Source organism: Corvus hawaiiensis, unplaced genomic scaffold (genome assembly GCF_020740725.1).
Source record: "Corvus hawaiiensis isolate bCorHaw1 unplaced genomic scaffold, bCorHaw1.pri.cur scaffold_285_ctg1, whole genome shotgun sequence".
Taxonomy (NCBI): domain Eukaryota; kingdom Metazoa; phylum Chordata; class Aves; order Passeriformes; family Corvidae; genus Corvus; species Corvus hawaiiensis.
This window is the reverse complement of record NW_025963341.1, coordinates 1,321-23,936: the sequence shown is the minus strand read 5'-3', so window position 1 is coordinate 23,936 and position 22,616 is coordinate 1,321. Positions and strand designations below refer to the sequence as shown.

General features: G+C 65.8%; 1 protein-coding gene across 1 annotated transcript; it reads left to right on the top strand.

Annotated features, from left to right (window-relative positions):
- Positions 1-1,937: 1,937 nt before the first annotated feature.
- On the top strand, positions 1,938-21,974 carry LOC125320907 (glutamate receptor ionotropic, NMDA 2D-like; the record flags this gene model as incomplete). The annotated part of the gene is given in 16 exon segments (XM_048293323.1): positions 1,938-2,076; positions 2,212-2,354; positions 5,862-6,290; positions 7,498-7,800; positions 7,803-8,092; positions 9,046-9,160; positions 9,915-10,126; positions 10,906-11,101; positions 11,630-11,783; positions 13,095-13,220; positions 14,733-14,962; positions 16,463-16,623; positions 18,745-18,932; positions 19,387-19,616; positions 20,225-20,450; positions 21,796-21,974. Coding segments are annotated over 14 exon segments (2,985 nt in total), but the record flags the coding sequence as incomplete, so codon positions are not given.
- Positions 21,975-22,616: the final 642 nt, after the last annotated feature.

Sequence of the window (22,616 nt, the reverse complement as noted above, 5' to 3'; positions counted from 1 at the left end):
CCCGACAGAGCCCCCTCGGGACCCCCCCACGGCCCCCCGGGACCCCCCGTTAACACCCTGACACCCCGACGGACCCCCCCGCAGACCCCCCCCGGGACCACCCAGCACCTTACAGACCCCTCCCGAGACCCCCATACCCGCCCCGGGAGCTCCTCACAACCCCCCAGGATCCCCTCACGCCCCCCTGAGGACCCCCACCCCCCCAGACCCCCTCCCCGAGATCCCCACAGGTCCCCCGGGCCCCCTGACCCCCACCCAGCACCCCCCGACACCCTGGCAGATCCCCAACACACAGCCTGGATCCCCCCCGAGGTCCCCCCACAGCTCTCTGAGACCCCCCAGGACCCACAACACCCCCCTGGGACCCCCCAACATCTGACAGACCCCACCACCCACCCCCCAGGGCCCCCCAACACGCCCATGACACCCCGAGACCCCCTCAGAACCCTACAACACCCCCCCCGCCGACACCCACCTCCCCCCCAGGATCCCCTGGGACCCCCTAACACCCCTTTGAGCCCCCTCCAGGACCCCCCGACATCCCCTGGGACCCCTCCCAAGATTCCCCAAGACCCCCCCGACACCCCCCAACACCTCAAAACCTCCCCGATCCCCCCCACAGGCCCCCCAGACCCCGACACCCCCAACACCCCCCAACACCTCCAAACCCCCTCAGCATCCCATCAGGCACCCCACAACACCCCGACACCTCCCTGACACCCCCAAACAACCCCCAACCCCCTCGACACCCCCTAACACCCTGATACACCCCCAAACCCCCCAACACTTCCCGACATCCCCCCAGCACCGCCCGACACCCCTACAAACCCCAACAGCATCCCCCCGACACCCCAACAACACCCCAACAACACCCCAGCAGCACCCCGACACCCCAAATCCGCCACGGTCCCCACCCCCAACACCCCACAACAGCCAAACCCCCCCCTCTCCTCCCTTTCCCCGCGGGCTGGGACACCCCGATACCCCCCGAGGGGGTCCGGGGGGGTCTGGGGGGGTCTGGGGGGGTCCGGAGGGGTCCGGAGGGGCAGGGACAGCGGGACACGGGGACAGAGGGACACGGGGACAGGGACAGACGGACACCCGGCCCCGCCGCACCGCCCGCCTGCCCTATTAGTATTCTGCGAGCGGCAGCGGGTGCTGCAGGGCGGGGGGGGGGCGGCGGGGCCGGACTGGGGGGCACTGGGAGGGACTGGGGGGCACTGGGATGGCTGGGAGGGGATGGGGGGGGGGGAACTGGGATCCGGTTGGGGGGGCTATGGTCCAACTGGGGGGGACTGGGAGGATTTGGGGGAGCAGTGGGGGATGCTGGGGTCTCGTCGCAGGGGACTGGGATGGGATTGGGGGGGGGTTGGGAGGGGATGGAGAGGGAGCTGGGACCCGGTTCGGGGGACTGGGAGGGGACGGAGAGGGAGCTGGGACCCAGCTGGGGGGACTGGGATGGGACTGGGGGGGCTGGGAGGGACTGGGAGGGGACGGAGAAGAAGCCAGGACCCAGCTGGGGAGACTGGGAGGGTTGGGATGGGGGGATGGGGGAGGGCTGGGATCCAGCCGGGAGGGACTGGAATGGGATGGGGGGGGACTGGGAGGGACTGGGGGCGACTGGGAGGGGATGGTGGGGGAGCTGGGAGCCAGTTGGGGGGACTGGGACGGGATTGGGGGGGGGCTGGGGAATGCTGTGGCCTCATTGTGAGGGACTGGGAAAGGACTGGAGGGGACTGGGAGGGGATTGAGAGACTGGGAGGGGATGCGGGGGGAGCTGAGATCCAGCCCGGGGGTCTGGAGTAGGGTTGGAGGGGGGACTGAGGGATGCTGGGGTTTAACTGGGGGGCACTGGTGAGCAGCTGGGGGGACTGGGATGGGACTGGGAAGCCTGGGGGGGCAGGAGGGGGATGACTGGGGGTTGCTGGGGTTCAGCTGGGGGGACTGGGAGTGGACGGGAGGTGGACTGGGGGATACTGGGATCCAGTTTGGGAGTGTCAGAGTGGAACTGGGCGTGCTGGGCTGCAACTGGGTGAACTGGAAGTGGACTGGGGAGGCCCAGGATGAACCAACTGGGTAAACTGGGGCCCCCAGTGGGGATTTGGGGGCTGGGGGGGGTCCCGATATTTTGGGGGAGTGGGGGGCGGTTTGGGGGATCCTGGGGCTTTTAGGGGGGCTGGAGCTGTCCCTCATTGTCCCCTCCTCCCCCAGGTGCAGCCACCAACCCAACCCCCCCTGTGTGTGTGTGTGTGTCCCCCCAGTGTCCCCAACCCCCCCAGTGTCCCCCCAGTGTCCCCCCAGTGTCCCCCCCAGCCGAGATGAGGCAGAGCCCCCCAGAGCGGAGCTTGGGCCAGGTAGGACCTGGGGGGGGGGGGACACGGGGGGGACACAGCTGGTGTCACCTCGGGGAGGGGGGGGACACAGCTGGTGTCACCTCGGGGAGGGGGACATGGGGGGGACGCAGCTGGTGTCACCTCGGGGTGGGGGGGGGACACGGGGGGGACACAGCTGGTGTCACCTCGGGGGGGGGGACACGGAGGCGGGGTGAGGACATTGACTTGTCACCCGTTGTCACGGGGACGGTGACACAGCTCTGTCTCCTGCCGGCGTGGGGACAATGACACAGGGGCTGTGGCCCCCTCCGGCACGGGGACACCTTGTCCTCGCCACTGGGGGGGTGGGGGATGTGGGTTTGTGTCCCCCCCTATCCCCCGGTGGTTGGGGACGGTGACAGGGGTTTGTCACCCCCCCCGGTGCGGGTTTGTCACCGCTGTTCTGGGGACAATGACACCGGTTTGTCACCCCCCAGCACAGGTTTGTCCCTGCTGTTCTGGGGACAGTGACAGGAGGCTGTTCCCTTGGTTTTGGGGACAGGGACAGGGATTTGTCACCTCCCTGCACAGGTTTGTCACCGCTGTTCTGGGGATGGTGACAGGGATTTGTCACCCCCAGCACAGGTTTGTCCCCGCTGTTCTGGGGACAGTGACAGGGATTTGTCACCCCCCAGCACAGGTTTGTCCCCGCTGTTCTGGGGACAGTGACACCGGTTTGTCACCCCCAGCACAGGTTTGTCACCCCGCCCTTGTGGGGACAGTGGCAGGGATTTGTCACCCGCTGGCACAGGTTTGTCCCTGCTGTTCTGGGGACAGTGACGAGGATTTGTCACCCGCTGGCAGAGGTTTGTCACTGCTGTTCTGGGGACAATGACACCGGTTTGTCACCGGCTGGTGTGGGTTTGTCCCTGCTGTTCTGGGGACAGTGACAGGGATTTGTCACCCCCAGCACAGGTTTGTCACCCCGCCCTTGTGGGGACAGTGATGGGAGGCCGTTCCCTTGGTTTTGGGGACAGGGACAGGGGTTTGTCCCCACTCTTTTGGGGACAGTGACACCGGTTTGTCACCCCCCGGCGCGGGTTTGTCCCTGCTGTTCTGGGGACGGTGACACCGGTTTGTCACCAGCTGGTGCGGGTTTGTCCCTGCTGTTCTGGGGACAGTGACGGGAGGCTGTTCCCTTGGTTTTGAGGACAGGGACAGGGATTTGTCACCCCCCAGCACAGGTTTGTCCCTGCTGTTCTGGGGACAATGACAGGGATTTGTCACCTCCCCGCACAGGTTTGTCCCTGCTGTTTTGGGGACAGTGACGGGAGGCTGTTCCCTTGGTTTTGGGGACAGGGACAGGGGTTTGTCACCGCCCGGCACAGGTTTGTCCCCGCTGTTCTGGGGACAGTGACACCGGTTTGTCACCCCCAGCACAGGTTTGTCCCTGCTGTTCTGGGGACAGGGACAGGAATTTGTCACCGGCTGGCACAGGTTTGTCCCTGCTGTTCTGGGGACTGTGACAGGGGTTTGTCACCGGCTGGCACGGGTTTTTCACCGCTGTTCTGGGGATGGTGACAGGGATTTGTCACCCCCCAGCACAGGTTTGTCCCCGCTGTTCTGGGGACAGTGACACCGGTTTGTCACCCCCTGGCACAGGTTTGTCACTGCTGTTTTGGGGACAATGACACCGGTTTGTCACCCCCAGCACGGGTTTGTCCCTGCTGTTCTGGGGACAATGACACCGGTTTGTCACCCCCAGCACGGGTTTGTCCCTGCTGTTCTGGGGACGGTGACACCGGTTTGTCACCCACTGGCACAGGTTTGTCCCTGCTGTTCTGGGGACAGTGACGGGAGGCTGTTCCCTTGGTTTTGAGGACAGGGACAGGGATTTGTCACCCCCCAGCACAGGTTTGTCCCCGCTGTTCTGGGGACAGTGACACCGGTTTGTCACCCCCCAGCACAGGTTTGTCCCCGCTGTTCTGGGGACGGTGACACCGGTTTGTCACCCCCCAGCACAGGTTTGTCCCCGCTGTTCTGGGGACGGTGACACCGGTTTGTCACCCCCCAGCACAGGTTTGTCACCGCTCTTCTGAGGACGGTGACACCGGTTTGTCACCCCCCAGCACAGGTTTGTCACCCCACCCTTATGGGGACAGTGACAGGGATTTGTCACCGGCTGGCACGGGTTTGTCCCTGCTGTTCTGGGGACAGGGACACCGGTTTGTCACCCCCAGCCCAGGTTTGTCCCTGCTGTTACGGGGACGCTGGCAGGTGTTTGTCACCCTCTGGCACAGGTTTGTCCCCAGTGCTGTGGGGACAGTGACCCTGGGTTTGTCCCCACAGGGTTCTGTGCTGGGTTGCTGCTGGGGGTTACTGGTGGCCGCTGGTGGGCCCCATTAGCATCATTTCCCCCCCCTCCCCTGGTGCTGGGGCATTACTGGGAGTTACTGGTGGTTACTGGTGGTTACTGGTGGGCACCATTTCCCCTCTCCATGACCCTCTCTGGGTACTGGGGGTTACTGGGGGGCACTGGTGGGCACCATTCCCCCCATATCTGACCCTCTCTGGGTACTGGGGGTTACTGGTGGCCACTGGTGGGCCCCATTAGCATCATTTCCCCCCCCGTCCCCTGGTGCTGGGGCGTTACTGGGGGTTACTGGTGGTTACTGGTGGGCACCAATTCCCCCCTCCCTGACCCTCTCTGGGTACTGGGGGTTACTGATGGTTACTGGTGGGTACCATTGCCCCCTCCCTGACCCTCTCTGGGTGCTGGGGGTACTGGTGGTTACTGGTGGGCACCATTCCCCCCATGTCTGACTCTCCCCCGGTGCTGGGTGATTACTGGTAGCCGCTGGTGGCTCCTGGTGGTTCCTGGTGGCCCCTGGTGGCCCCTGGTGGTCCCTGGTGGCTGCTGGTGGCTCCTGGAGGCTGCTGGTGGTCCCTGGTGGCTGCTGGTGGCTCCTGGTGGCTCCTGGTGGCCGCTGGTGGCTCCTGGTGGCCCCTGGTGGCTCCTGGTGGCTCCTGGTGGTCGCTGGTGGTCCCTGGTGGCTCCTGGTGGCCCCTGGTGATTCCTGGTGGTCCCTGGTGACTGCTGGTGGTCCCTGGTGGCCGCTGGTGGCTCCTGATGGCCCCTGGTGGCTCCTGGTGGTTCCTGATGGTCCCTGGAGGCTGCTGGTGGTCCCTGGTCGCTGCTGGTGGCTCCTGGTGGCCGCTGGTGGCCGCTGGTGGCTCCTGGTGGCCCCTGGTGGCCCCTGGTGGCTCCTGGTGGCCCCTGGTGGTCCCTGGTGGCCCCTGGTGGCCCCTGGTGATTCCTGGTGGTCCCTGGTGGCTGCTGGTGGCTCCTGGTGGTGCCTGGTGGCTCCTGATGGCCCCTGGTGGTTCCTGGTGGTTCCTGATGGTCCCTGGTGGCTGCTGGTGGTCCCTGGTGGTCCCTGGTGGCTCCTGGTGGTTCCTGAGGGTCTCTGGTGGCTCCTGGTGGCTTCTGGTGGTCCCTGGTGGCCCCTGGCGTGCAGGGGTGACCTCGTCCCGGCCGTGTCCCCGCAGGGCGCAGCGGCGGCGGCGCGATGAGCCCCCCGGTCGCCGTCCCCCGCCGGCAGGATGCTGCTCGCCCTGGCCCTGGCCTGCGCCAGCCCCTTCCTGGAGCCGCCGGCGGCGCCGCGCCGGACGCTCAACGTGGCCGTGATCCTGAGCGGGGCCTCCTACGGCCCCGCCGGGCCCCGCTTGGCTCCCGGAGCTTTCCGGAACTTCTCTCTGGACGTGAACCCCGTGGGGGTGGTGCTGAACGACACCAACCCGCGCAGCCTCATCGTGCGCCTGTGCGACGTCCTGTCCTCGCTGCGCATCCACGGCGTCGTCTTCGAGGACGACACGCGCTCCGAGGCCGTGGCGCAGATCCTCGACTTCATCTCGGCCCAGACCTCCGTGCCCATCATCGGCGTCAACGGCGGCTCCGCCATCGTCCTCACGCCCAAGGTGGGGCTGGGGGGACGCCAAACGTGCCCGACCCTGACCCCATTAGGGACACCCAAACGTCCCCAAATGGAGCTGGAACCAAGCGAACGTCCTCAATGCAACTGTCTCCAACCCCAGCTGTGTCCAGGGGCACCCAGATGTCCCCAGCTGTGTCCAGTGCCACCCAGCTGTCCCCAACCCAAGCCCAGACATGTCCAGTGTCACCCAACTGACCCCAACCACATCCAGTGTCACCCAACTGTCCCCAAGCCCAACCATGTCCAGTGCCACCCAACTGTCCCCAGCTGTGTCCAGTGCCACCCAACTGTCCCCAACCCAACCCCAACCACGTCCAGTGCCACCCAACTGTCCCCAGCTGTGTCCAGTGCCACCCAACTGTCCCCAACCCAACCCCAACCACGTCCAGTGTCACCCAACTGTCCCCAGCTGTGTCCAGTGCCACCCAACTGTCCCCAACCCAACCCCAACCACGGTCCAGTGTCACCCAACTGTCCCCCAGCTGTGTCCAGTGCCACCCAGCTGTCCCCAACCCAGCCCCAACCACATTCAGTGCCACCCAACTGTCCCAGCTGTGTCCAGTGTCACCCAGCTGTCCCCAACCCAACCCCAGCCACGTCCAGTGTCACCCAACTGTCCCCAACCCAAGCCCAACCACGTCCGGTGTCACCCAACTGACCCCAACCCAACCCCAACCACGTCCAGTGTCACCCAACTGTCCCCAACCACATCCAGTGTCACCCAACTGTCCCAACCCAACCCCAACCACGTCAGTGTCACCCAACTGTCCCCAACCACATCAGTGGTCACCCAACTGTCCCCAACCCAACCCCAACCACGTCCAGTGTCACCCAACTGTCCCCAACCACATCCAGTGTCACCCAACTGTCCCCAACCATGTCTAGAGCCACCTCAACATCCCCGGTTCTATCAAGTCCCAGCTGTGTCTCGACTCCTGAATGTCCCCAAGCCCCAACTGTGTCAAGTGTCACCCAAACACCCCCAACCGTGCGTCCAGAGCCACCCAACTGTCCCCAACCCCATGGTCCCCAAACCCCAACCACGTTCTAGCCCCGCTTGACCACCATCCCCAACCCAACGCCCCCAATCCCAACCGTGCCTCGTGTGACCCCAACTGTCCCCAACGTGACTGTCCCCAACCTGTGTCCCTCCCCCCCCACGCCCTCCCCGTTCCCCCCACCCCCCACAGGAGAAGGGCTCCACCTTCCTGCAGCTGGGCTCCTCCACGGAGCAGCAGCTCCAGGTGATCTTCGAGGTGCTGGAGGAGTACGACTGGACGGCCTTTGCCGTGGTCACCACGCTGCTGCCTGGCTACGAGGACTTCGTGGACTACGTGGAGGTGCTGACCGACAGCAGCTTCATCGGCTGGGAGCATCGCGGCGTGGTCACCCTGAACCTGACCGACGACCCCGAGGGCGCGCGGACGCGCCGGCAGCTGCGCGAGGTGACGGCGCAGATCCGGCTGCTCTACTGCTCGCGCGACGAGGCCGAGGGCCCGTGTTCCGCGCCGCGCGCGACGCCGGCCTCACCGGGCCCGGCTACATCTGGTTCGTGGTGGGCACCAACCTGGGTGGCAGCGAGCAGCTGCCCGAGCACGTCCCCGCCGGGCTGTTCGCGGTGCTGTCGGCCGGCTGGCGTGACGACCTCCAGCACCGCGTGCACAACGGCGTGGCCATCGTGGCCAAGGGCGCCGAGGCGCTGCTGCGCGACTACGGCTTCATCCCCGAGTTCAACAACGACTGCCGCGCGCCCAACGTCACCCAGATCAATGACAACCTGCACAGGTGGGCGCGGTGGCACTGCCAGCAAGGCACGGCGGTGACAGGGGTGGCAGTGCCACGGCGGCTCTAGACGTGGTTGGGGTTGGGGACGGTTGGGTTGGGGACATTCATGTGGTTCTAGGTGTGGTTGGGGTTGGGTTGGGGACAGTTGGGTTGAGGACAGCTGGATTGGGAACATTCCAGTGGTTCTAGATGTGGTTGGGGGTTGGGGATGGTTGGGCTGGGGACATTCAGGTGGTTCTAGACATGGTTGGGGACAGTTGGGTTGGGGACATTCAGGTGGTTCTAGACATGGTTGGGGACAGTTGGGTTGGGGACATTCAGGTGGTTCTAGACATGGTTGGGACATTCAGGTGGTTCTAGACGTGGTTGGGGTTGGGTTGGGGACAGTTGGGTTGGGGACAGTTGGGTTGGGGACAGTTGGGTTGGGGACATTCAGGTGGTTCTAGATGTGGTTGGGGTTGGGTTGGGGACAGTTGGGTGGCTCTGGACACAGCTGGGGACATTTGGGTGGCCCTAGACAAGGCTGGGGTTGGAGACAGTTGCATTGAGGACATTCAGTTGGCTCCAGATCCATTTGGGGACACTCAGATGACCCTAAACGTGCTTGGGGTTGGGCTGGAGACACTCAGGTGACCCTAAACACACTCAGGGTCAGGCTGGGGACACTCAGGTGACCCTAAACATGCTCGGTGTCGGGTTGGGGACACTCAGGTGACCCTAAACACACTGAGGGTCAGGCTGGGGGGACACTCAGGTGACCCTAAACGTGCTCGGGGTTGGGCTGGAGACACTCAGGTGACCCTAAACGTGCTCGGAGTCAAGCTGGGGACACTCAGGTGACCCTAAACGTGCTCAGGATTGGGTTGGAGACACTCAGGTGACCCTAAACATGCTCGGAGTCGGGTTGGGGACACTCAGATGACCCTAAATGTGCTCGGGGTCGGGTCGAGCAGGTACTTCATGAACATCACGTGGGGGCAGAAGGACTTCTCCTTCAACGAGGACGGGTACCTGGTGAACCCCTCGCTGGTCGTCATCTCCCTCAACAAGGAGCGCAGCTGGGAGGTGGTGAGTGCCACCCGCGGGGGACAGCGATGTCCCAGGGCGCCCGTCTGCTCAGCCTTGGCATTCCGGGCACGGCGACGGTGCCACCGCAGCGTCCCCCGGGGCTCGGTGCCATCTGCTCTTCACCGCCCCGCCCCCTCCTCCCACTGTCGCGCCGTGTGGCACCGAGGGGGTGGCGGTGACACCCGGCCGGTGACGGGGACACGGCTCAGCCACCCGCCCTTGGCAACCCTGTCATTGTCCCCGGCAGTCATGACCCCTCACGGTGCCACCTTGGCCTGTCCCCACCGTTTCCCCACCAAGGTGACTCCATCGTTGTCCCCTCTGGTGCCATCTTGCCACGGTGCCATCCTCTCACGGTGACACCTTGGCCTGTCTCTCTCTGGGGTGTCCCCACGTGTCCCCAGGTGGGCAGGTGGGAGTGGGTGGTCACTCGATGGGTGGTGACATCCCATCACGGTGCCACCTTGGCCTGTCCCCAGACGGGCAGGTGGGAGTGGGTGGTCACTCTACAGGTGGTGACATCCCATCACGGTGCCACCTTGGCCTGTCCCCACATGTCCCCAGGTGGGCAGGTGGGAGTGGGTGGTCACTCTACAGGTGGTGACATCCCACCATGGTGCCACCTTGGCCTGTCCCCACGTCCCCCCACGTGTCCCCAGGTGGGCAGGTGGGAGTGGGTGGTCACTCTACAGGTGGTGACATCCCATCACGGTGCCACCTTGGCCTGTCCCCACGTGTCCCCACGTGTCCCCAGGTGGGCAGCTGGGAGCAGCAGGTGCTGAAGCTCAAGTACCCGGTGTGGTCGCGCTACGGGCGGTTCCTGCAGCCGGTGGAGGATGGGCGGCACCTGACGGTGGCCACGCTGGAAGAGCGTCCCTTTGTCATCGTGGAGAACATCGACCCGGCCACCGGCACCTGCATCCGCGACTCCGTGCCCTGCCGGCGCCAGCTCAACCGCACCGCCAGGTGGGGACACCTGTGAGGGTGGCATTGCCAGGTGGGGACACCTGTGAGGGTGGCACCGCCAGGTGGGGACACCTGTGATGGGTGGGGGTGGCACCGCCAGGTGGGGGACACCTGTGGGGGTGGCACTGCCAGGTGGGGACACCTGTGACAGGTGGGGGTGGCACTGCCAGGTGGGGACACCTGTGATGGGTGGCATTGCCAGGTGGGGACACCTGTGAGGGTGGCACTGCCAGGTGGGGACACCTGTGATGGGTGGCATTGCCAGGTGGGGACACCTGTGAGGGTGGCACTGCCAGGTGGGGACACCTGTGATGGGTGGCATTGCCAGGTGGGGACACCTGTGAGGGTGGCACTGCCAGGTGGGGACACCTGTGATGGGTGGCATTGCCAGGTGGGGACACCTGTGAGGGTGGCACTGCCAGGTGGGGACACCTGTGATGGGTGGCATTGCCAGGTGGGGACACCTGTGAGGGTGGCATTGCCAGGTGGGGACACCTGTGATGGGTGGGGGTGGCACTGCCAGGTGGGGACACCTGTGATGGGTGGCATTGCCAGGTGGGGACACCTGTGACAGGTGGGGGTGGCATTGCCAGGTGGGGACACCTGTGATGGGTGGCATTGCCAGGTGGGGACACCTGTGACAGGTGGGGGTGGCACTGCCACGTTGGAGGGAGACAGCTCAGGTGGGGGGACAGCTGTGTTCTGGAGGTGACACTGGCACCCTGGGGGTGTCCCCACCACTTTGGGGGTGTCCCCAAGACCCTGGGGGTGTCCCCAAGACCCTGGGGGTGTCCCCACCACTTTGGGGGTCCCCTGCAGCCCCCGCCCTTCGAGAAGAAGTGCTGCAAAGGCTTCTGCATCGACATCCTGAAGCGCCTGGCGCGGGCCCTGGGCTTCACCTACGACCTTTACCTGGTCACCAACGGCAAGCACGGCAAGAAGATCGATGGCGTCTGGAACGGCATGGTGGGGGAGGTGGGAGCCCCAAAAACACCCCCTGTACCCCCAAAAACACCTCCCTGGACCCCAAAAACACCCCTTGGACCCCAAAAACACCTCCCGGACCCCAAAAACACCTCCCCGTACCCCAAAAACACCTCCTCATACCCCAAAAACACCTCCCGGACCCCAAAAACACCCCCCGGACCCCCAAAAACCACCTCCCCATACCCCAAAACCACGTCCCTGTACCCCAAAAACACCTCCCCGTACCCCAAAACCACCTCCCCGTACCCCAAAATCACCCCTCGTACCCCATAAACACCCCCCAGACCCCAAAAACACCTCCCTGTACCCCGAAACCACCTCCCTGTACCCCAAAAACACCCCAAAATGCCCCATGGAGACCTCACGGCAATGGGGGATGGGGAGAGACCCCTGTGCATCAGCAAGAGCCCCCATGGGGGGGGTCACGGAGGGCATGGGGGGGACCCCCCAAAATTTCCCGTGACCACGCCCCCACTGACCACGCCCTCCCCGGCCACGCCCCCCGGCCACGCCCAGGTGTTCTATCGCCGCGCGGACATGGCCATCGGCTCCTTGACCATCAACGAGGAGCGCTCCGAGATCATCGACTTCTCGGTGCCCTTCGTGGAGACCGGCATCAGCGTCATGGTGTCCCGCAGCAACGGCACCGTGTCCCCGTCCGCCTTCCTGGGTACGGCGAGTGTCCCCCGTGTCCCCCCCCGTGTGTCCCCCGTGTCCCCCCGAGTCACCCCCGTGTGTCCCCCGTGTCCCCGTCCGCCTTCCTGGGTACCGCGAGTGTCCCCCGTGTCCCCCCCGTGTGTCCCCCGTGTCCCCACCGAGTCACCCCCGTGTGTCCCCCGTGTCCCCGTCCGCCTTCCTGGGTACCGCGAGTGTCCCCCGTGTCCCCCCGTGTGTCCCCCATGTCCCCCCGAGTCACCCCCGAGTGCCCCCCGTGTCCCCCCGTGTGTCCCCCGTGTCCCCCCGAGTCACCCCCGAGTGCCCCCCGTGTCCCCCCGTGTCCCCCCCGTGTGCCCCCCGAGTCACCCCCGTGTCCCCGTCCGCCTTCCTGGGTACCGCGGCTCCCCCCCGTGTCCCCCCGTGTCCCTCCCCGTGTCCCTCCCCGTGTCCTCCATGTGCCCCCCGTGTCCCCCCGTGTCCCCGTCCGCCTTCCTGGGTACCGCGGCTCCCCCCCGTGTCCCCCCGTGTGCCCCCCGAGTCACCCCCGAGTGCCCCCCGTGTCCCCCCGTGTGTCCCCCGTGTGCCCCCCGAGTCACCTCCGAGTGCCCCCCGTGTCCCCTCGTGTGTCTCCCGTCTCCCCCGAGTCACCCCCGTGTCCCCGTCCGCCTTCCTGGGTACCCCGAGTGCCCCCCGTGCCCCCCGGTGTCCCCCCAAAATCCCCTGGTGTCCCCCCGTGTCCCCCTCCGCCTTCCTGGGTACCCCAGCGCGACCCGGGCCACCCCCGTGTGTCCCCTGGTGTCCCCCAGTGTCCCCTCCGTGTCCCCCCGTGTTCCCGTCTGCCTTCCTGGGTACCCCCGTGTGTCCCCTGTGTCCCCCCGAGTCACCCCCGTGTCCCCGTCCGCCTTCCTGGGTACCCCAGCGCACCCCGTGTCCCCCCGTGTGTCCCCCCGTGTGTCCCCCCGTGTCCCCCTCCGCCTTCCTGGGTACCCCAATGCGCCCGGGGTCCCCTGGTGTCCCCCCGTGTCCCCTGTGTCCCCTGACGTCCCCGTGTCCCCCCGTGTCCCCTGATGTCCCCTGATGTCCCCTGATGTCCCAGTGTCCCCCCGTGTCCCCTGACGTCCCTGTGTCCCCTGATGTCCCCCCATGTCCCCCCGTGTCCCCTGACGTCCCGGTGTCCCCGTGTCCCCCCATGTCCCCTGATGTCCCTGTGTCCCCCCATGTCCCCCCGTGTCCCCTGACGTCCCCGTGTCCCCCCGTGTCCCCTGATGTCCCCTGATGTCCCGGTGTCCCCCCCGTGTCCCCTGACGTCGCGGTGTCCCCGCAGAGCCCTACAGCCCGGCCGTGTGGGTGATGATGTTCGTCATGTGTCTCACCGTGGTGGCCGTCACCGTCTTCATCTTCGAGTACTTCAGCCCCGTGGGCTACAACCGGAGCCTGGCCAGCGGCCAGCGTGAGTGACCCCTGGCCCCGGCTGACCCCGGGTTGACCCCAGATGACCCCAGGTGACCCTGTCCCCCTGTCCCCTGTCCCTCTAACCATGGGGGGGCTCCACACTGACCATCAGCAAGGCCACCTGCCTGCTCTGGCCACTGGTGGCACCTTGTCCCTGTGTGGGACCCTTTGGTGTCCCCTATCCATGGGTGACCCTGGGTGACCCCAGGTGACCCTGTCCCCCTGTCCCCTATCCATGGGTGACCCTAGATGACCCCAGGTGACCCCTGTCCCCCTGTCCCCTATCCATGGGTGACCCTGGGTGACCCCAGGTGACCCTGTCCCCCTGTCCCCTGTCCATGGGTGACCCTAGATGACCCCCAGGTGACCCTGTCCCCTGTCCCCTGTCCATGGGTGACCCTTTGGTGTCCGCTGTCCCTGGGTGACCCCAGATGACCCCAGCTGACCCTGTCCCCTGTCCATGGGTGACCCTTTGGTGTCCCCTGTCCCTGGCTGATCCCAGGTGACCCCAGGTGACCCTGTCCCCTGTCCATGGGTGACCCCAGGTGACCCCAGCTGACCCTGTCCCCCTGTCCATGGGTGACCCCAGCTGACCCTGTCCCCTGTCCCCTGTCCATGGGTGACTCTGGGTGACCCTAGATGACCCCAGGTGACTCTGTCCCCTGTCCCCTGTCCCTGGGTGACCCTGGGTGACCCCAGCTGACCCCAGCTGACCCTGTCCCCTGTCCATGGGTGACCCTGGGTGACCCAGGTGACCCTGTCCCCCTGTCCCCCTGTCCCTGGGTGACCCTTTGGTGTCCCCTATCCATGGGTGACCCTAGATGACCCCAGGTGACCCTGTCCCCTGTCTCCTGTCCATGGGTGACCCTGGATGACCCCAGGTGACCCTGTCCCCTGTCCCCTGTCCATGGGTGACCCTTTGGTGTCCGCTGTCCCTGGGTGACCCCAGATGACCCCAGCTGACCCTGTCCCTGTCCATGGGTGATCCCAGGTGACCCCAGGTGACCCTGTCCCCTGTCCATGGGTGACCCTTTGGTGTCCCCTGTCCCTGGCCGACCCCAGCTGACCCCAGCTGACCCTGTCCCCTGTCCATGGGTGACCCCAGCTGACCCTGTCCCCTGTCCCCTGTCCCTGGGTGACCCTGGGTGACCCTAGATGACCCCAGGTGACTCTGTCCCCCTGTCCCCTGTCCATGGGTGACCCTTTGGTGTCCCCTGTCCCTGGCTGATCCCAGCTGACCCCAGCTGACCCCAGGTGACCCTGTCCCCTGTCCATGGGTGACCCTGGGTGACCCTAGATGACCCCAGATGACCCTGTCCCCTGTCCCCTGTCCCTGGGTGACCCCAGCTGACCCCAGCTGACTCCAGCTGACCCTGTCCCCCTGTCCCCAGTCCCCGTGTGACCCTTTGGTGTCCCCTGTCCCTGGCTGACCCTGGGTGACCCTGGGTGACCCCGGGTGACCCCGGGTGACCCCAGCTGACCCTGTCCCCCCCCGTCCCCCATCCCCCAGGCGCGGGGGGCTCCACCTTCACCATCGGCAAGTCCATCTGGCTGCTGTGGGCGCTGGTGTTCAACAACTCGGTGCCGGTGGAGAACCCCAAGGGCACCACCAGCAAGATCATGGTGCTGGTCTGGGCCTTCTTCGCCGTCATCTTCCTCGCCAGCTACACGGCCAACCTGGCGGCCTTCATGATCCAGGAGGAGTACGTGGACACCGTGTCCGGCCTCAGTGACCGCAAGGTGACACCGGCACGGGGGGACACCGGGAGTGGGGACACCGGGAGGGGGAGAGCCAGGGGGGTTTGGGGTAAAATTGTGTGGGTTTAGGGCCTCTTTGTGGGGCTTTAGGGGGTGTTTTGGGGCTTTAAGGGGGTGTTTTGGGGGTGCTGAGGGGTTCCTGTAGGATTTTGGGGTGCAGTTCCAGCTATTTTGGGGGTTATTTCGGGTCAGTTGGGGTCGTTTGGAGGTATTTTGGGGCTTATTTCGCTCCGTTTTGGGGGTATTTGTGATCGGTTTTGGGGTATTTGAGGCCGTTTGGGGGTATTTGAGGTTGGTTTTGGGGTATCTGAGGCCATTTGGGGGTATTTGGGGTCGGGTTTGGATATTTCAGGCCGTTTGGGGGTATTTGGGGTTGGTTTTGGGGTACCTGAGGCCCTTTGGGGGTATTTGGGGTCGGGTTTGGGGTATTTGAGGCCGTTTGGGGTATTTGGGGTTGGTTTTGGGGTATCTGAGGCCATTTGGAGTTGGTTTTGGGGTATTTGAGGCCATTTGGGGGTATTTGGGGTCGGGTTTGGGGTATTTGAGGCCCTTTTGGGGGTATTTGGGGTCAGGGGGTTGGTTTTGGGGTAATTTTTCTCCATTTAGGGGTCATTTTGGGGCATTTTGCTCCATTTAGGGCTCATTTTGGGGCATATTTCAGTCATTTTGCTCCATTTAAGGGTCATTTTGGGGCATTTTTTTGGTCATTTTGCTCCATTTAGGGGTCATTTTGGGGCATATTTCAGTCATTTTGCTCCGTTTTGGGGCATTTTGCTCCATTTAGGGGTCATTTAGGGGCATTTTTTCAGTCATTTTTCTCCATTTTAGTGCATTTTGCTCCATTTAGGGCTCATTTTGGGCATTTTTCAGTCATTTTGCTCCATTTTGGGGCATTTTGCTCAATTTGGGGTCATTTTGCTCCATTTTTTGGTCATTTTGCTCCATTTAGGCCTCCTTTTGGGGCATTTTTCAGTCATTTGGGGGCATTTTGCTTCATTTAGGGGTCATTTTGGGGCATTTTTCAGTCATTTTGCTCCATTTTGGGGGCATTTTGCTCCATTTAGGGGTCATTTTGGGCATTTTTCAGTCATTTTGCTCCATTTTTTGGTCATTTTGCTCCATTTAGGGGTCTTTTGGGGGCATTTTTCAGTCATTTTTCTCCATTTTGGTGCATTTCGCTCCATTTAGGGCTCATTTTGGGGGGCATTTTTCAGTCATTTTGCTCCATTTTGGTGCATTTCGCTCCATTTAGGGCTCATTTTGGGGGGCATTTTTCCGTCATTTTTCTCCATTTTTTGGTCATTTTGCTCCATTTAGGGCTCATTTGGGGGGGCATTTTTCAGTCATTTTGCTCCATTTTGAGAGCATTTCGCTCCGTTTCGGGCTCATTTGAGGTTCACCCCCGGCGGGTGCCTGCAGACGCAGTCCCGCCGGATTTTTGGGGGGGTTCTGACTGTTTTTTTGGGGGCTGTTGGGGCGCAGTTCCAGCGGCCCCAGGAGCAGTACCCCCCGCTGAAGTTCGGGACGGTGCCCAACGGCAGCACGGAGAAGAACATCCGCAGCAATTACCCGGCCATGCACAGCTACATGGTGCGCTACAACCAGCGCGGCGTCGAGGACGCGCTGCAGCACCTCAAAACGGGGTACGGGAACGGGAACGGGGGGGAAATGGGGAAAAACGGGGAGAAACGGGGGGAAAATGGGAAAAAAACGGGGGGGAAATGGGGAAAAACGGGGGGAAACGGGGGGAAATGGGGGGAAAAAAACGGGGGGAAATGGGGGGAAATGGGAAAAAACAGGGGGGAATGGGGAAAAATGGGAGGGAAATGGGGGAAAAACGGGGGGAAATGGGAAAAAACGGGGGGAAATGGGGGGAAAATGGGGGGGAATGGGGAAACGGGGGGAAATGGGGGGAAAATGGGGGGAAAATGGGAAAAACCAGGAGGAAATGGGAAAAAACGGGCGGGAAATGGGAAAAACCGGGGGGGAAATGGGGAAAAAAGGGGGGGGAATGGGAAAAAAACGGGAGGGAAAATGGGGGGGGGAAATGGGGGGAAAAGGGGGGAAAACAGGGGGAAATGGGAAAAAAATGGGGGAAACGGAGGAAAAATGGGATTTAGGTGCTGTGGGCAGGGTTTCACGCACAGGTGAGGCTGTGGGCGGGGTTTAGGTGCTGTGGGCGGGGCTTAGGTGCTGTGGGCGGGGTTTATGTGCTGTGGGCGGGGTTTAGCGCACAGGTGAGGCTGTGGGCGGGGTTTAGGTGCTTTGGGCGGGGTTTAGGTGCTTTGGGCAGGGTTTGGCGCACAGGTGAGGCTGTGGGCGGGGTTTAGGTGCTTTGGGCGGGGTTTAGCGCACAGGTGAGGCTGTGGGCGGGGTTTAGGTGCTTTGGGCAGGGTTTGGCGCACAGGTGAGGCTGTGGGCGGGGTTTAGGTGCTGTGGGCAGGGTTTAGGTGCTGTGGGCGGGGTTTGGCGCACAGGTGAGGCTGTGGGCGGGGTTTAGGTGCTGTGGGCAGGGTTTAGGTGCTGTGGGCGGGGTTTGGCGCACAGGTGAGGCTGTGGGCGGGGTTTAGGTGCTTTGGGCGGGGTTTAGGTGCTTTGGGCGGGGGTTTAGGTGCTGTGGGCGGGGTTTAGCGCACAGGTGAGGCTGTGGGCGGGGTTTAGGTGCTTTGGGCGGGGTTTAGGTGCTTTGGGCAGGGTTTGGCGCACAGGTGAGGCTGTGGGCGGGGTTTAGGTGCTTTGGGCGGGGTTTAGCGCACAGGTGAGGCTGTGGGCGGGGTTTAGGTGCTTTGGGCAGGGTTTGGCGCACAGGTGAGGCTGTGGGCGGGGTTTAGGTGCTGTGGGCAGGGTTTAGGTGCTGTGGGCGGGGTTTTGGCGCACAGGTGAGGCTGTGGGCGGGGTTTAGGTGCTGTGGGCAGGGTTTAGGTGCTGTGGGCGGGGTTTGGCGCACAGGTGAGGCTGTGGGCGGGGTTTAGGTGCTTTGGGCGGGGTTTAGGTGCTTTGGGCGGGGTTTAGGTGCTGTGGGCGGGGTTTAGCGCACAGGTGAGGCTGTGGGCGGGGTTTAGGTGCTGTGGGCGGGGTTTAGGTGCTTTGGGCGGGGTTTAGGTGCTGTGGGCAGGGTTTAGGTGCTGTGGGCGGGGTTTGGCGCACAGGTGAGGCTGTGGGCGGGGTTTAGGTGCTTTGGGCGGGGTTTAGGTGCTTTGGGCGGGGTTTAGGTGCTGTGGGCGGGGTTTAGGTGCTGTGGGCGGGGTTTAGCGCACAGGTGAGGCTGTGGGCGGGGTTTAGGTGCTGTGGGCGGGGTTTAGGTGCTTTGGGCAGGGTTTAGGTGCTGTGGGCAGGGTTTAGGTGCTGTGGGCGGGGTTTGGCGCACAGGTGAGGCTGTGGGCGGGGTTTAGGTGCTTTGGGCGGGGTTTAGGTGCTTTGGGCGGGGTTTAGGTGCTGTGGGCAGGGTTTAGGTGCTGTGGGCGGGGTTTGGCGCACAGGTGAGGCTGTGGGCGGGGTTTAGGTGCTGTGGGCGGGGTTTAGGTGCTTTGGGCGGGGTTTAGGTGCTGTGGGCAGGGTTTAGGTGCTGTGGGCGGGGTTTGGCGCACAGGTGAGGCTGTGGGCGGGGTTTAGGTGCTGTGGGCGGGGTTTAGGTGCTGTGGGCAGGGTTTAGGTGCTGTGGGCGGGGTTTAGCGCACAGGTGAGGCTGTGGGCGGGGTTTAGGTGCTTGGGGCGGGGTTTTGGCGCTGTGGGCGTGGCCAATGCCGCTGGGGCGTGTCCCGCAGGAAGCTGGACGCTTTCATCTACGACGCGGCCGTGCTGAACTACATGGCCCGCAAGGAGGAGGGCTGCAAGCTCGTCACCATCGGCTCGGGGAAGGTCTTCGCCTCCACCGGCTACGGCATCGCCCTGCAGAGGGGCTCCCGCTGGAAGCGCCCCGTGGACCTGGCCCTGCTGCAGCTGCTGGGGGACGGTGAATTTGGGGGGGGTCTTTGGGGGGTTTGGGGTGGTCCAAGAGGGGTTTGGGGGGGGGGTTTTGGGAGGTTTAGGGTGTCCTGAGGACCTGCTGGAAACGCCCCACGAAGCACGGCTTGCTCCAGCTCCTGGGGGATGGTGAATTTGGGGGGTCTTTGAGGGGTTTGGGGAGGTCCATGGGTGTCTGGACTTTTTGGGATGTGACCGCCAAGCCCCCTAAAAGGACCCTGTGCCACCTTGAGATGACCCCCAAGCCCTCATGGTGACCTTCAAACCCCTCTGGATGACCCTCCAGCTCCTCCAAATGACCCTCTGACCCCTTGGGATGCCCCCCAACCCGCCCTGCCACCCCCGAATCCCACCAAGATGACCTTCCAGCCTCCCAAGACGACCCCGCAACCCCTCGAGATGACCCCCAACCCCCCCTAACCTCGTCCCCGTGCCCTCCCCAGACGAGATCGAGATGCTGGAGCGGCTGTGGCTGTCGGGGATCTGCCACCAGGAGAAGCTGGAGGTGATGTCCAGCAAACTGGACATCGACAACATGGCCGGGGTGTTCTACATGCTGCTGGTGGCCATGGGGCTGAGCCTGCTGGTCTTCGCCTGGGAGCACCTGGTGCACTGGAAGCTGCGGCACCTGGGCACGCCCGGGCGGCTGCGCTGCCTGCTGGCCATCAGCAGGGTACGGGGACACGGGGGGGACAGCGGGGACACGGGGGGACAGCGGGGACATGGGGGGGACAGTGGGGACATGAGGGGGACAGCGGGGACATGGGGGGGACAGTGGGGACACGGGGGGGACAGTGGGGACATGGGGGGGACAGTGGGGACATGGGGGGGACAGTGGGGACACGGGGGGGACAGTGGGGACATGGGGGGGACAGTGGGGGCATGGGGGAGATGTGGGGACATTGGGGACATGGAAGGACATGGGGACATTGGGGGACACGGGGGGGACATTGAGGACATTGGGGACACGGGGACAGCGAGGGGCACGGGAGGACATTGAGGGATGGGGGGACATGGTGACATTGGGGACACGGGGACAATGGGGGGCACAGGGGGACATTGAGGGGCACGGGGGTGGCATTGGGGACACGGGGACATTGGGGGACATGGGGACAGTGGGGACACGGGGGAACACTGGGGGCACGGGGGGACATTGGGGGCACGGGGGGACAATGGGGGGCACGGGGGGACAATGAGGGGCACGGGGACAGGGTGGGGGCGTGCAGCTCCTCCGCGCAGTGTCCCCCCCGGTGCCACCGTGTCCCCTGTCCCCCCCCCCAGGGCATGTACAGCTGCTGCAGCGCCGAGGACCCCCCCCACGCCCCCCCACCGCCTGCGCGCCCCCTGCGCGCCCCCCACGCCCCCGGCGCTGCCCACGCCCACCCCCCCCCGCGACCCGCCGCCCCACCCCCGAGCGCTGGCGGCCCCCCCGCACGCCCCCCCCCGCGCCGGGGCCCCCCCGAGTCCTTCCACCGCTTCTACGGCCCCATCGAGCCGCAGGGGCTGGGCCGGGGGGGGCCCTGCCCGCGCTCCCCCGCCCCGCACGCCCCCCGCCCCGCTACCCCCCCCCCGCCCCCGGACCCCTTCACGCCGCCCTGGCCGCGCCGCCCCCCCCCCCCGCGGGCTCTACGAGGCTCTGGGGGGGCCCCGGGACGACCCCGACCCCCCCTTCGCCTACGCGCGCTTGGCCTACGAGGACGAGCGCAGCCCCCGCCGCGCCCCCCCGCGAGCGCCCCCGCCGCCCCCCCCCGCGGGGGAGGGGCCCTGGGGGGGGGCGGGGGAGACCCCGAGACGCAGCCCCTGCTGCGGCCCCCCCCGCCCCGCCCCCACCTGTGCCGGGGGCACCCCCACTTCGCGCCCCCTCCCCCCCCCCCCCCGCCCACCACCACCACCACCACCGCCCCCCCCCGCTGTACCCCGAGCTCTCGGACTCGGACTCCGAGGGCTGCGACGCCCCCCCCCCCGCCGCCGCCGCCCCCCCCCGCCGCCCCCTCCGCCGGGCCGCCCCCTCCCCACCCGCAGACGCCGCCGCCCCCCCCCCGCGGGGCCCCCCCCGTGCTGGTGCGGCCCCCCCCACCCCCCCCACTTCTGCACCGTCCCGGGCCGCGAGCGCGGCCCCCCCCCCGCCCCCCCCGGGGCGCTGCTGGTCGGCCGAGAAGCTGGGGGGGCCCTGGGGGGGCTACGGCGGGGGGGCCGCGTGGGGCAGCCTGGAGTTCCTGGGGGCCGCGCCCCCCCCGCTCTACGCGCCCCCCCCGCTGCCCCCCCCGCTGCCGCAGCTGCTCGGCCGAGCGGCTCCGCGACTGGGGACGTGCCGGGGGGGGCCCGCTGGGGCTACTGGGCGCCGGGGGGGGGGGCGGGGGGCCCTGGGGCGGCTTCTGGGCGCGCCCCCCCCCCCCCCCCCGCCGGCACGGCCCCCCCCTGCGCGCGCCGCCCCCCCCCGGCCTCGCGCAGCCTCGAGGACCTGAGCGCCTGGGGGGGGGGGGGCGGCCTGGGCGGGGCTCTGGGGGGGGCTCTGGGGACCCCCCCCACCCCCACCGGGGACCCCCATCCCCTCCCCCGCCCCCCCACCACGGCTGCGGGGGGGGGCGCGGGGGGGCGGAGCCGCTGGGGGCGCGCAGAGGCTCCGCCCACTTCTCCAGCCTCGAGTCCGAGGTATGACCGGGGGGGGGGGGGGGGGGGGGGGCAGAGGGGACACCGCGGGGACACCCCCGGGTGGCACCGCTGGGGGGGGGGGGCTGGTGGCCCCCGCGGCGACAGCGAGGACACGGAGGGGCCCCCCCCGGCTCCTGAGGCGAGGACAAGGACGGGTGGGTGGCACCTGAGGTGACAACGAGGACAGGTCCCTGTGGCAGCCGCGGTGACCAGGACGAGGACACGGAGGGGTCCCCGTGGCCCGAGCGGTGACACCGGGGACGAGGAGGACGAGGAGGAGGAGGAGGAGGACGATGTCACCTGGGTGACGCTGGCAAGGCCAGGGAGGACAAGGACGGGTCCCGTGAAGTGGCACCGAGGAGGACTCGTGGCACTCGTGGTGAGGCCGGCGAGGACGAGGCCGGCTCCGGTGGCAGCTGCGGTGACAGCGAGGACGAGGACGTGTCCCTGAGGCACCCATGGTGGCACTGGTGGTGACGAGGACGTGTCCCTGAGGCACCCACAGTGACACTGGTGGTGACGCTGGGGACAAGGATGACAAGAACACGGACGGGTCCCCCTGAGGTGACACCGGCGAGGACAAGGACAGGTGCCTGTGGCACTCAGAGTGACAACCCTGACCACATGGTCCTTGTGGCCCACGAGGTGACACCGGCGAGGCCAAGGACAGCTCGGTGGCACCTGAGGTGGCACTCGTGGTGGGTGACAAGGATGAGGTCACTGCCCGCGGTGTCACGGTGCAAGGACACGTCCCCGCTGAGGATGTTTTGTCCCCTCGTCCCTGAAGTGCCACCACGGACACGACCTGCGTCACCCCGTCCCCAAGGGTGACACCACGGCCACCAACACGGCCCCGGGGGACAACTCTGGGTGTCCCTGTCCCTGTGGGTGACACTGTGACCCTGTGGGTGACACCAATCAATGCCTGTCCCCACGAGTGACCCCACGTCCCTGTGGGTGACACTGTGACCCTGTGGGTGACACTGTGACCCCACAGGTGACCCCACGTCCCTGTGGGTGA